Source organism: Sarcophilus harrisii, chromosome 6, assembly GCF_902635505.1.
Source record: "Sarcophilus harrisii chromosome 6, mSarHar1.11, whole genome shotgun sequence".
Classification (NCBI taxonomy): domain Eukaryota; kingdom Metazoa; phylum Chordata; class Mammalia; order Dasyuromorphia; family Dasyuridae; genus Sarcophilus; species Sarcophilus harrisii.
Window position 1 is genome coordinate 70,414,982 of NC_045431.1, and position 15,019 is coordinate 70,430,000.

Consider the following 15,019-nt stretch of genomic DNA (forward strand, 5'->3'; position numbering starts at 1 on the left):
CTTAATATAATCAAAACGATCTATTTTGCATTTTTGTAATACTCTCTGTTTTTTGCCATGAATTCTTCTCCTCCCCATAGATCTGACAGAGAGGCTATTTCTTGCTCTTCTAATTTGCACATTCAGCCTTATGGTTACTATCTTTGTGTTTCCTTCCATCCTATTTTTCCTCCTGGTTGTTCTCTTTCATTTTATCCTTTCTCTCCTCACCAATGTTTTGCTTCTGTCTACCCTGATCTGTCCTCTCTTCAATAAGTCCCTATACTGGTTTACTCAATCGCCTCCCCTCTTAGTTCCCAGTCAGGTAAGATAGATAGCTATTTTCAACTGATTATGTATATTATTCTATCTTTCTGACAAAATAACTCACTTTTTAAAACTTTATCATACAAACAAACCACTTTCATTGACTGTTCACACAAACACCTTCCCATTAATAATTATTTTAATTCATCAGTTTTTTAATCAACAAGTGTTTTTAGTGGATCACCTATATTTTATTTTTAATGCCTGATTTAAGTTTTCTTCTATGTTTAGAAATGCTCATCTTCTTTGGGTGGATGAGTGGGTAAAGTTAATACTAGCACCTACCTCAGAATAATTGTGAAAAATAAAAGATAATACAGGCAAAGTGTTTTGCAAACATGTTAACTGCTATTATTGTTTATTTTTTCAGAAGGCCCAAACAAATATTTTCTGTATAAAATCCTAACACACACAAGGAGATCTAGAAATCTAGATCCCAATACTCTGTCCCTCTGAACAATAATGACCTGCCCCTCTCCCTTCAACTTCATCGTGGAATATGCCAGTGATATGATGAATGGAAAGAACAATGGATATAGAATCACAAGATTGAGGGCTCTAAGAGAGTAGTTTAAGGAGCTTAGAAATTATTTGGTTCAAATACTACATTTTTCAGATGAAGAAACTGCGGATTGGGTGGGAAGATTTCCCCATCCTCAAACTCAATATTCTCTCCTACAGAAAAGGCTCAATTATCAGAATGGCTAATCCTTCTAACAATCATGCCTTCTGAGACAACTCTAGTTGGCTCAATGGATACAACGATGCTGCTGCTTGAGCTGAAGTCAGTAAGAATTGAGGTCAAATCCAGACATTGACTAGTGGTGTAAGACTTTAAGCGAATCACTTGACTTCTGCCTTGACTTGCTCACTTGTAAAATGGGGATAATAATAGCACCTATGTCACAGGTTCATCATGAGGATCAACTGTGTTAATATATTGTAAAATGCTGTCACCTAGTAGGTTGTTTAATAAATGTGTGTTTCCTTCCTTCCTTTTTCCATTTCTCTATCCTAGGAAATTTTTTCATGTTTACTTTGCTTAGAATTTGTACTTATCTTCCTTTTTGTCTTTGTATCTCTTATCTTCCACCATGGCCCAGTATGGTATGTTTAGAAATACTCATTGAGTCCCTTTGAATTGAATGTTGCAGTGCTGGAGATGAAGCCTTAGCCCTCCTCAAACCCCAAGTTCTTTCCAGTACCCAAGAGTTGCCTAGAATTTGGGTCCCCATTCTATCACTTACTATGGGAAGAGGAAAATGTCATGTCACAGACCAGACCTTCAGTCTTCTCATCTGTAAAATGGAATAAAAAATAAGGACTGGATTTGAATGATATCTCGGATGCTGTTTTTCTAAAATGGGGGTTGGGGACCTTACATCTAGAAGGGGCCTTGGAGAATATCTAGCAAACCGCCACATCATCATCAATTTACAAATATCCACTTGTTTTTCAGATATGTCCTACTCTATGTGACCCCATTGGGGATTTCTTGGTAGAGAGAGAGTACTTTTGCCATTTCCTTCTCCAGCTCATTTTACAGATGAAGCAACTGAAGCAAATAGGGTAAAGTAACTTGCTCAAGGTCACACAGTTATAGGGAGTTTCTGAGATTGGATTTGAACTCAGGAACTTGAGTCTTTCTGACTATAGGCTTAATACTCTACCCACTGTGCACATAACTGCTCATTTTACAAATGAGGAATTAATATTAACCCAGACTCTGATTTTAAATCCAGTGTCCTTTCCTGCTCCATCATACAACTTCCATTACCTACTCCTACCATAAGCTTATTGAGAGGTCAGAGCTCTATAAATTAAAAAAAGTGCCATGAAAGTGAGCTTCTATTATGCCAGTGGTCAGAAATGGTGGTGGTGGGGGTTTAAAGCTATGTTGGAAAAACCAAAGGATCAAAGAAGGAATAGGATTCCCACTTAGGAATATAGGATGGTACAAACAATAGAGAGAAAGCCAAATTATTCAACTTCTATTTTGTTTCCATTTTCTCAGCCAAAGAAAATAATCCTTCAACTAGAAAGAACAGGGGGGGAAATTATGAATCACAGGTTAAAAGCCCAAAATGAGTAGTGAAATAGAAAGAAAGCACCTAGCTGCTCTTGATGAGTCCAGGTCACCAGCCCCAGACAAACTATCCTCCAGGGCACTGAATGAACTGGCTCAGATGAGACTGCTGATCTTGGAAAGATCTTAGAAGAGAGGAGAGTGAACCAATGGAGGGCAAATATTGTCCCAATTTTTTTCTAGTAAAGAAATAAAGTAGAATTTGCCAATTTAGAGGTTAATGAGTTTGGCTTTGAATTATTACAGAGATATAGGAAAGGAATCAGTGATCACACATTATAGTATTTCATCATTTGAGATTCAAGGCTTCTTGGTTGCCTGACAAAGTGCCTGACATACTTCCTGAAAACTTGCTGATTGATTGATCAAACAACAGCATATTCCAGTCTATCATCCCTTTCTTCGTTAACAAGATTATTAAACTAGTAGATCAATAATTTGCCAAGATTTTGTCAAGTATTTCATATTAAACTTGCAGGCAAGATAGAGATGTAGACTAGAAAAAAGCACAGTTAAATGGAATGAACAAGGACTAAATGGCTTATGCCAAAGAAATAGTGTAGTGTTTGGTTTTCAATTTGTAAAGTGGTCCCTAGTAAAGTGAGGCAGCCAGGTAGGTGCAGTGGATAGAATGCCTAGCCTAAAATCAGAAGGATTTATCTTTCTGAGTTTGAATCCAGACCCTTACTTAGCTGTGTGACTCTGAGTAAGTCACTCAACTCTGTTTGCCTCAGTTTCCTTATTTGCAAACTGAATTGGAGAAGAAAATGACAAATCACTCCAGTTTCTTTGCCAGAAAAAAAAATCTCAAATAGGGTCATAGAAATTTGGAACCAATTGAACAACAATCCTATTAGAATCTGTCCTTGGTCCTGTGTTGTCTCAACCTTTTTTTTTTTTTTTTTTTTTTTTAATCAATGACTCAGATAAAGGTACAGATAAAGGTTCCTATTTGCGAGTGAGGCAAAACTGTAAGGAATAATTAACAAGTTGGACCACAGGGTCAGGATCCAAAATGATCTTGAAAGTCTAGAATGGTGGATTAAACATAAGGATAAAATGTAAAATCTTACTCAGGTTCAAAAAATCAATTTTATAGTAAAAAAATGGGGGAGGCATAGATAGAAAGCAATTCATATGAAAAAAGTTTCTGAATAATTTAATGGACAGTATACTCAATATGAAGCAGCAGAGTAATATGGCAGCCAAAAAAAGCTAATGGAATCTTAAACTATATTAAGAGAGGCTTATTAATAGAAGTAGTCTGCAGCACTTCGCCCTGGTCAGACCACATCGGGAGTCTGGGGAAACCAGATTTTAGGAAGGACACAGATAAACTGGCAAGTTCAGAGGAGAGTCACCTGTGAAAGGTTTCCTGCCATGTTGTATGAGAATCAATTGAAAAAAGTAAGGATGTCTGGAGATGGGCGGGAAGATGGTAGCTGATTTTAAGTATAGAAAGAAGTGTCCTATGAAAAAAGAAATTTGTCTTCTTCTGCCTGGTCCTAGATTAGTGATTAAAAGTTATAAATTTTGGTTTCAAATAAAGAAAAGCTTCCTGAATAATGACTTGATATGCAATGGACTACTTAGTGTATAATGAATTCCCCCTTGTTAGACATTGCAAGGAAAAGCTGGATGATGAAAAGTTGTGGGAGATGTTGTGGTTCTCGGACAGACGTCATTTCCATAACATGACATAGCAATATCTTCCAAATGTGACATCCTATGATTCTCTTTGATGTTTCAAAGGAGTTATTAGGATATTCTTCTCTTGCCCTTCTCTGATGCCTTTCTGTGAAGGTAGAGGTGATCCTGGGTCCTCTAAGGATTCAGAGAAGGAATGAAAGCCCTTGCAGGTCTTACTCAGACTGAAAGGATTTGAGGAACAGCCAGAGAATATCCAAATATTTATGGACTGAGTAATAGCCCTTACTAAATTTAGAAAGGTTCATCACCAAACTGACTCCCAAACCATGTGGCTATCTAGTCACATCATCCTCATCATCATAGCTAACATTTATAAAGTGCTATGTGCTAAACACTTTACAGTTATTATCTCTTTTGATCCTCCCATCAACCATAGGAGGTAAGTATTATTATCATTCTCCTTTATCAGATGAAGAAACTGAGGCACATGGAGGTCAAGTACATTGTCCAGGGTCACACACCTAGTAAGCACCCAGATGCCCCTATTTATGAAGATCATCTACTTTGATGTGAACAGTGATACTTGGGCTGAGTATAAAAAATTCACAGATCATTTATGTAATCAAGCTATGTGAAATACTCAAATCACACCTTTTTCTTTTAGGTGTGAGGAGGAATTTATTTTTTAAATTCATTTCATTTATTTATTTATTTCATTTTATTACTTATAACTACAAAGGAAATATTTTTACTTAGGTTTGAAACTGCAGTTTAACTGATGTCTGGAACTTTCAGTGTGCAAACTCTCTTCACCAGTACGGATCACTAAATTATCTGTAATTTATAGCTCTAGAGCATCCATAAGGTCAAAGATTGAAAGCTGAAGGAGGTTTAGAGGTCATTTTACAGACTAAAAAAAGTGGGGGCCTAGAGATTAAGTGACCTCATCCTACTATTATCAGTGATGAGTGGCAAATGACAAGAGGACTTAGGCCCTCAGATTTTAAACCCAGCACCTTTTCCACTCCAAACAGGAATTTAAAGTAACAAAGGGAGCATTTACAAAGTTAAAGAAACCCGATTGGTTAATCTTCCACTGATCTCTTAAAGGCCCAGATGTCTAGGTCTTTCTAGGACTTAATCTTTAGGAATTCCTTCTTTTTCATTCAACTGAAACCCTACTTCTACATCTCACTTCTGGAACTGAATCAGCAGAGATAGTTTCACCTGGGCTGGATGTTGGAGTAAGGGCGAAGGTTGAAGAACCTATCTCAGGCAGCTAGGGAGAATGAGTGGATAGTTCTGGGCCTACAGTCAGGAAGATGTAATTCATCTTCCTGAGTTCAAATCTGGCCTCAGACACTTAGTAGCTGTGTGACTCAGGATAAGTCACTTCACTCTGCTTACCTCGGTTTCCTCATCTGTAAAATGAGTTGGAGAAGGAAATGGCAAAGTACCCCAGTTACCTGTGCTACGAAAACCCCAAATGGGGTTGGTCATGAAGAGTTAGACACAGCTAGAAACAATTGCATAACAAACATCCCTATTTCAGCACTTCTAAAACCTGATACTCCAGTCTTAGCTGCAGGCACCAGAATCCCCAATTTAAGGCAGGCACTTTATTCTCATCCTGACCAGCTTCTACTCCAATCTTCCCCCTGGGTTTCAAGATCATGAAATGACTTCCCCTGCTTTCTCTGACTCAGTAGCTATGGGCCTTGCATAATTCACTTCCAAAACAATAACCAACTATGTTATTGGCAGCTATAAGCAGGTTGATTCAAAAGTCTATCAGTAACTACGACATTTTCACTTTAATGTGAAACTAGAAAGCCACGAAGTCATAGTGAAACTTCAGAGTTAAACTATAAAGATCCAGAAATAAGATACACACAACTAATATTTGTTCAGTTATACTTAGCCAGGGATTTAACACTGGTGGAAAGGTCAGAGGATAATAGGAGAATTGATTTAGAAATGGAAGGATATGAGAGGTGATCTAGCCCAAATCTCTTCTTTTATAGTTGAGGAAATTAAGAGCCAAAGAATTAAGTGATTTTCCTGTGGTCATGCTGGTAGGAATGGCAAAGCCAGAATTTGAACTCATATCTCTGGCTTCAAGTCCAGCACTATGGGCACCTCCTGATGAATGGGAAACTAGAATTCTTCATTTTGCAGTGAAATCAGAGGATCAGAGATCAAGAGCTGGAAAGGACCTTCTAAATTACAGAATGTCAGAGTTAGAAGAAATTTCAGCAACCACCTCTTTCGACCTTCCACTTAAAGACCTCTAGAGATAGGGAGCCCACTGACTGCCATCCCACTTTTGGACAACTCATTCTAAGGGAGTTTTTTCCTTAAATTAATATCCTCTCCACAGCAACTGGGTCAGTCCCCTGGGGCCAATGAAAACAAATCTAATCCCATTTCCTCAAGATAACCCTTCAAAAAGTTGGATCTGACTATCATATCTTATCTTCTCTAGGCCAGAAAGCTTCTGAACCAGGAAAATAAAACAGTTACTAAAGTTATCTAGTACTCCCTAAAACATACTCTTCGATCTGATGACACTGACCTGGCTGTTCCACAAACAAGACACTCCAACTCAGTTCTGGGCATTCTCTCTGGCTGTCCCCCAGGTCTAGAATGCCATCACTCCTCTTCCCCGATTACTGACCTCCCTAGCTTCCTTTCAATCCCGACTAAAATCTCACCCTCAACAGGAAGCCTTCCCCTCTCTATTCCAATGCTTTGCTTCTTTTAATTATCCTTGATTTATTCTATTTGTAAGATTTATCCTATATTATATCCTAATGTATATCATACACATACTATATCCTATATTACATATAGATTATCTCATACAATATATTTATTTGCATGCTATTCCCCCTTTAGACTGTAAAGTTCTTGAGAACAGGGATGTATTTTGCCTCTTTCTGTACCCCCTTCACTTAGCACAATGCCTGACACATCATCATTGTTATTATTCAGTTTTTTCAGTCTTGTCTTCATGACCCTATTTGGAGTTTTCTTGGCAAAGAGACTAGAGTGATTGCCATCTTCTTCTCCAACTTATTTTACAGATGAGGAAACTGAGGAAAATAGGTTAAATGACTTGTCCAGAGTCACACAGCCACTAAAGATCTGAGATCAAGTTTATAGACTTTTTTGAGAGATGATGAGACTTGTCCCAGATTATAGAATAGTAAAACCAAGATTGTAACATAGCCCACAATTTCCCAACCCTGTTCACCATGAAATAATAACAACAATAATACCTAACATTTATAAATTTCTAAAGTATTTTACAAATATTATCTCTTTTGAACCTCACACCAACCCAAGTGCATAGGTGCTCTTATTATACCTATTTTCCAGATGAGGAACCTGAGCCAAAGAGAAAGAAGCTAAATAATTTGTCCAGAGTCATACAGCTAGTGTCTGAGGCCAGACATTTTTTCCTGAGCTCAAATCAAATGCTTTTCCCACTTCACTGCCCTTATGAGTACTGTCATTCCCATTTTCAGAATCCAGGAACCAAAAACTTGGTAGTAACAGAAACAGCAGAAGCAACTTCAGTTCTTGGACTTAAAAAAAATACTTGTATTTCCATGCTGACAAAGTCACAACCGTGCCCTCAGCAATTATCTGAGTTAATACTCCTAGCAGTGGACTGCAAATTTAAGTTGCACTTAGGGAAAAAGCCATTTTAGGGGGAATGATAATGCTCTGAAATCCTGTTGCCTTCAGGGCCTACTCAGTTACCAGGCATCCTGAAAAGTTTACCAGCCTTCTTTTTCCCCCAGAGTTCAAACCTGCCCTTAAATTTTTTTTTAACTCTTCCATTTATATTCTTAAGTTTCCACAGAATAGCAGGTTCAAAGAGAACCGAATCAATGTGTGACATTTATCTTGAGAGCAAATGGACATAATCTTCCCAACCCCATCAACTTTTAGAGGAACAGGCTGGCGGACACCAAGAACACAGGATCACATTAAAGTAACCTCTCCTACAAGGGGCACAGAGCTCTCGGTGGAGGAGAGAGGGACAGCTGCAAAGCTGCAGAGGCTTCAAGCAAAATTAAACATACAATGACCTGGCAAAATGAATCATGTCCCAGAGTCCATATGGACTAAAAATCATTTTCTTTTCTTTTTCCTGCTCTGAACCTCCCTTGACCTCCAAAAGGTAAAAAGGTCATGGAGCTGCTTCTGTCTAAATGACCAAGCCCAAGGTCAGCTCATTCCCAGCATGTCCCACACTGGCTGTAACTCTTTCAGGCTTCCTTTACATGTTTTCGGCAACATTTAAATAAATACCTCAAAAATTCTAATCCTACGTGTCATCATTTTGGTTCGTTGCTTCTCTCTGGGGTTTTTATTTTTTGGTTGCTTTTTTTTTTTAAAGGAAGATGTGGGAGACAAACTGATTTCCCACTGCTGGCTGCCATCATTATCTTGAACAATCTGGAAAGGCAGGGCCAAGTTTGTAAACAAGGAAGTGGGCATGATTGGGGCCAAAGAAAGGTAGCATAACCCAGGGTAAGAATCCTGAACTTGGAGCCCAAACAGCCCGGGGTTCAAATTTCACCCCTGACATTAAATGGTGCTGGTAACTAACTACAGGTAGTTATTTGAACCGTGAGCAAATCACGTGATTATGCCAAGTTTCAGCTCTCCTATGGAATATTGAGATAATTAAACTGGTGCTAAATCCCTCAGGGGATTGTGAGGTTCAAATGAAAGAAGGTATATAAAGATCTTTGTAAACTTAAAATATTATATTTAATATTATTACTATTTCCAGAGAGTCTAACCCATGAAGCAATGGGAGGCTTATTATAACAACAATAATAGTTGCAGTTAAATTTATACGATGCTTTAAGGTTTATAAAATGTTTTAGAAATATAATAAAAATAGCTAACGTTTTTGGTAGTGCTTACCATATGCCAGGCACTGTGCTAAGTGCTTTACAATTTTTATCTCATATGATCCTAGGAGGTAGGTGCTAATTATTATCCCTATTTTACAGATGAAGAAATTGAGGCAGATAGAGATTAAGTGATTTGTCCAGGGGCATACAACAAGATAAATGTTTGAGGCTAGTTTTGGAATTAAGAAACTTGGCATTTAAATTTTGAATCTGATATATACTAGCTCTTGTAACTAAAGGCAAGCCACTGAGCCTCTGGGTGTTTCAAACAAGCTAATATTAGTGCTGTTTCTGATGAGTTCTTGATCTGCATCCGCGTTCTGAGTTTTCACATTCAGGATTCCCTATATGGATAACATCAGAAGCCTTCCAACTCCTTCTCCCCACCCCCACTCCACCAAGTTGATTTTTGAAAAAAACGATAAAGTTGAATCAGACCTATACCTAAGGCTTTCCCACAGATTCTATTTCATTTGAGAATGAGTCAGTGCCTGAACAAAATGGAGAAACGGAGAATGAGAGCAGATTTCCCCCACCCCCTTCTCTGATCTGCTTATGCTTGGTCAATGGTGGTGATATTTCTATCACTATCATCTTATAATTCTGTATTATGAAGATGAATAACAAAAATTAAATGTGTTTTTGTTTGCAGCTTGACCAACTGAAAGCTCACCAAGTGAGGGAAAATGGAGACGGGGGAAACTTGGTTTTCCAGAAAATAGCCTTAACATGCTTTGTTGTCATTCTAGGTAAATGACTAGATTTATCATCAGATGGCTAGAAATCACTCAACAAACTGAAAAACTTTCCATTCAGACTATGTCTATAAAGGCAAGGCAAAATGGAAACGGGAATTTACTGTCAAGGGTAATAGGTCATCAAGTTGCCAATGTTTTCTCTCTAGGAATCTTTCCCTCTAAGTTTCTCGATAAAGACTTTCCCTCAGGTCCCTTATATGGGACCAAGACAAAAAGTGACAGATCCTGGGCAAAATAGGAAAAATGTGTCCCCACATTTAGTGTTGAAGGTCCAAGATACCAATCTTGATGGATTATTGCTACCTGTTTAGGCGCCACCTAACCTAAGAGATCTAAGTTCCCTCATCAGATGGGACAAAGATGGCTTAAAGAAGTTCCTGCCTCCTCTGAATCCTGGTTCTGTGATCTCTCCAAGTCCATGTTTTAATAACTTTTCTAATACAAGTCTTTAATAAAAGTTTGCTTTAGTATAGAAGAGTTGAAAAAATTAGACATTTATAAGAAAAACCAGCTCTTTGGATGCTGGGGAGATCGAGTCTGAAAGCCTCCTTCTCTACATTTTCAACTGGAGAATTCTTTTTCTTAATAATATTGAATTAAATGTTTTATTAATACTTTAACATTGAATGTCAATATAACCCATTAAATTGGGTTAGTAAGTATGTTCATCTAATGTATTTCATTTCAAAGCATAAAAATGATAACAATTTTTCAGTTACCTCCTCTAAAAAATTGGAGAACTCGCTTGACTTTTTTTCTTTTTGGCCAGAGGAGGGGAAAATATTGGATTCAATTTTTTAAAACAGATTTTCTATGAATCTTTCATGTTAAAGTTTGCTCACCAGCCTAGTGGACTGCTGGAATAACCAATGTATATATATAAATGAAAGGACACACCCTTTGGCTATGTCGATTGAGAGGGAGAGAGAAGAGGGAAGGAGGGAGGAAGGGAGGGAGGGAGAGAGAGAGAGAGAGAGAGAGAGAGAGAGAGAGAGAGAGAGAGAGAGAGAGAGAGAGAGAGAGAGAGAGAGAGAGAGAGAGAGAGAGAGAGAGGAGAAGAAGAAGGGAGGAGACAGAGGAGGAAGAAAGAAGAAGAAGAGAAGTAGGGGAATTTGGGAAGGGAGAGAGAGAGGGGAGAGAGACACAGAGAGAAAAAAGGAGAAAAAGGAGGAGGAGGAAGGGAAGGAGAAAGAAAAAGAGAGAATGAGAAGAAAGAGGAGGAGGAGGAAGAGAGAGACACACACAGAGAGAGAGAGAGACAGAATCAGAGAGACACAGAGAGAGACAGAGAAGAGAGAGAGAGAGAGAGAGAGACAGAGACAGAGACAGAGAGACAGAGAGAGACAGAGACAGAGAGAGAGAAAAGAAAGCAGCCTGCACTGTAAGGGCTAACTTGTGACACCTTTGTCATCTTAAAGTAAAGTAATTCACTGCTATTTAACAGTTTCTGTTTATTCTGAGGCAACTCAGTGGTACAGTGGATAGAGAGCACCTTGCCTGGAGTGAAGAGGAACTGAGTTCAAATGCAGCCTCAGATACTTTCTAGCCTTGTGGCCCTGAGCAAATCACTTGACCTCTGTTTACCTCAATTTCCTCATCTGCAAAATGAGGGTAAAAGACCACTTACCTCCTAGGGATTGTGGGGATCAAATGAGATAATAATAGTAAAGCACTTAGCCCAGTGCTTGGCAAATTCTTGTTATTCAGTCACTAGCCATATGTAACTCTTCATGATCCTATGGACCATACTGTCCATGGGATTTTCCTGGCAAAGACACTGGAGTGGGACGGCCATTTCCTTCTCTAGGGTATTAAGGCAAAGAGGAGTAAATGAGATGCTCAGGCTTACACAGTTGATAAATGTGAGAGGCCACATATGAATTCAGGTCTCCCTGCGCCAGTGAGCTACCTCTTACCTGGCCCATAGTGAGGGCTATATAAATACTAGCTGTTATTATTCTCTCTGTAGCATCTTATGTCATTCAAGGGTTTTTGGTAAACCTTCAGCTAGGTGGAATCTATTATGATCAAAAGGCAGCTTCTTTGTCCAAATCTTGTAGAAATGAATTTTCACATAAATTCCAATTGCCCAATGTATTCCGAAAATAGATAGCAAGGGTACATTGTGCCTCTGACAGTGATCATGGGCAAGACACCTACCTCTCTATAGAATGCTCACTATTCTTAGCTCTATGAGCCTCAGTGTCCACATCTGTAAAATGGAACTAGTAATAATTAGTGTAATACCCCCTCAGAGGCTGGTTGTGAGGCCCAAATGAGAATGGAGAATGCTTTTCAACATTTAAAGCATGAGTTGGTATCAGCTACTAGTAGGAGTAAAAGGAGAAACTGCAGTAGCAAACATATGTGAACTGTGCCTTTCTAACCTCATCTTTCCTAAAAATTTTTGGTCCAACCATTGATTATTCAGAGGCTGTATCCAGTATGTAAGACTGCTTATCTACCACAGTCAGCTAGGTGAAGAAGATATGAATTCAAATCCTGCCTCTGATACTAGCTGTGTGATCCTGAGTAAATCATTTAAACCTCTATTTATCTCAGTTTCTTCATGTGGATGCTGGGAATAATAACATCAACCTGATTCCCAGGGTTTTTCTGACTTCAATGTGATAATATTTGTCAAGTATTTTGCAAACTTTGAGGACCATGTAAATGCTAGGTTATTTATCATCCAAACCTACCACTTTTTTTTTCTGACTTGCCTGAATTTTTGTATTTCCTCCCAATAAGATCATAGATTTAGAACTGGAAGGAGCCTTAGAGGCCATTGAGTCCAACCACCCAATTTTAAAACTGAGGCTCAGAGGTGGTAATTTGCCTATAGTATCAGAAGGAACACATGGGAGGAAGATGATTCGCACTCAAATCCTGTGACTTCAAAGTCAGGGCTCTTTCCACTGTACCAACATCTTCTTTTGTCATACAGCAGGTAAGAAAAGGAAAAGAAATAAAAGCAACTCCATTCATCTCAGATGTGACTACCTGAGCATTTGGACTGCTTCCTTAAGAAAAAAATTTTTAAAAGGAGGGGGGAGCAGCTAATTGGTGCAGTGGATAGAGCACCAGTCCTGAAGTCAGTAGGACCTAAGTTCGAATCAGGCCTTAGACACTTAATATTTCCTACCTGTGTGACCCTGGGCAAGTCACTTACCCCCAATTGCCTCAGGGGGGGAAAAAAAACTCTGTAAAGAACATTTGTTATTAATGAGGTACAACTCTAGGATAAATAATGATAAATAATTTTGAAGATAATTACTAACCAGCTTATAATCAAATAGTAGTTTAAATAAAAATCATGTTAAGCATAATGGTTATAGCATAATTTTGAAGATAATTTTTTTTGATAAATAATTTTGAAGATAATTGCCAACCAGCTTATAATCAAATAGTTTAAATAAAAATTATAATAAGCATAATGGATATAGCAGCATTGGTTGGAAAGAGTTAATTAGTCACTGTTTTGAATAATCCATATGAATGATTCCTCTAAATTACCAAAAGGAAGCTTGCCACACAAAGATGTCTTTTGCAATGATAAAAATATCTTTATGTCCCACTTCCTTTTCCCAAGGTTTTATTCTCCAGAAAAGCTATGTTGGACTGGTCTAGAAAGTCATTCATTTAAGGGAGAAGCTTAGTCACTAGTGTGACCTCCGGGTAGCTATATCATCTCTCTTCTGGTTTTGTTTATAAGTGCGTGAATTGTATACTCAGGTTTCCAGGGGAGTATGTATAGAGCTTAAGTGGGGTTTTTTTGTTGGGAATATTCCTATTATTTGGGTCACATCTTTACTGATTTTATACATAAACTCTTTGGGGACCTCAACTTCCAGGGACTTCATAGGTTCCAGTTTCTTGCATCTACTTTGACATATTAACTGGGACTAAGGAATATGGCTGAGTTCTTCCGACGCTCTGGGAGGCAAATGACCATTTAATAAATGCATGATGACAGTGACAGTGATATTTCCTTTCTAAGGATCCCATAACCCCTGATATAATCACCTTCCCACCACTACCTACTCCAACCTTCCCAATCAAGGTTTCCCCAGGGAATAGTGGATAATTTCAAGGATAACAGGGTAACAGATTCCTAGTTGGAGATCACCAGGATCAACCTCATTTAGAAATTTTAGAAGTTTAAGGAATTGTCCAGAATCCTTTCTGAGATTGAATTCAAAGCAAGTTCTTCCTAACTTCTGCATTAGTGTTTCCATTTATTAGAATGGGAGCTAATTGAGAATAGGGCCTGTCTTACTTTCCATTTTTTATATTCCCTGACCTTAGCATAGTGATTTTTAACACAGCACTGAATAAATAGTTGTTTGTTGTTTAATTAATTCCTTAAAGCTGGGTCTTGATTTAGGCAGAAAAGAGGGAGGAGAGGAGTTCCAGAGGGAAAAATAATGTCCAGGACTAACTGGATACTCTTTATCTAAAAACCTCAGGCCTCTTGCTGTCTCTCCCAACACACTAAACTTTCACATAGATACACAACAAAGTCGTCTATAAACACCAGATTCCTCCCATTGCACTGATCTGTCACCAGGGTTTTAACTGTGTCTCTTGCTATGCAAATGGTCAACAAATTCATTCAACTTACAGGTTATCACACTAAGAGGAGTGCAAAAAAGCCTTTGGGCTCTCTGTTTTTAGCTACCGACAGCCTCAGACAGGCTGGTTCTCTCATTAGGGCTCCTACCAGCCACTGACTATTTCATGGGGTAGGTGGAGGTAGGAAGCCCTACCTCAATTTCCTGCCTCTGTGACTTTGTGACACACAAGGACTTTCTAAGAAAGCCTAATTTGGGGATTGCTCCTGCAGGCTGTTCTCTGAGTAACTCTGAGTAGTGTATGTACTATCATTCCTTGTTCAAAGTCCAAACACAGCTGATTTTTGATCCCCAAGTGCATTACTTCTATTACTTCCTCCCTCTACTCAACTTACCCAAACCACCTGAAAATGAGCTAACATCTTTTTCTTGACTTTTGTTTTGTCACTTGACTCTGATAAGTCTGGAGGAGATAGTAAGGCTGATGATTGTTGTCTCACTTAAATCCAATTCACATGCAAGTCAAAACACCATTCTCCTGAAGTCATGAGTCCACTACGATGAGCAACAACATGAACTTCCTTTTCCAATTTGGCAGAATATTCTTGATAAAAACTTAAAAAAAACTCACTTAAATTCGATATATACTTCCATGGAAACCCGAGCATACAATTCATGCCATTTCTAAACAAAACCAGAAAAGAGATG

At 38.4% G+C, this 15,019-nt stretch overlaps 1 protein-coding gene across 3 annotated transcripts in view; it reads right to left on the reverse strand.

Annotated features, from left to right (window-relative positions):
- ZNF827 (zinc finger protein 827) overlaps positions 1-15,019 on the reverse strand; it is a 256,084-nt gene that overhangs the window by 206,507 nt on the left and 34,558 nt on the right. For 2 of the 3 annotated variants that reach the window (XM_031942029.1, XM_031942031.1), the window contains exon 3: positions 1,554-1,604. The exons of the other annotated variant lie outside the window; for it this stretch is intronic. In XM_031942029.1, the coding sequence (XP_031797889.1) occupies positions 1,554-1,604 (51 nt within the window). The remainder of the gene's footprint in view (positions 1-1,553; positions 1,605-15,019) is intronic. 3 annotated transcript variants of the gene reach the window in all.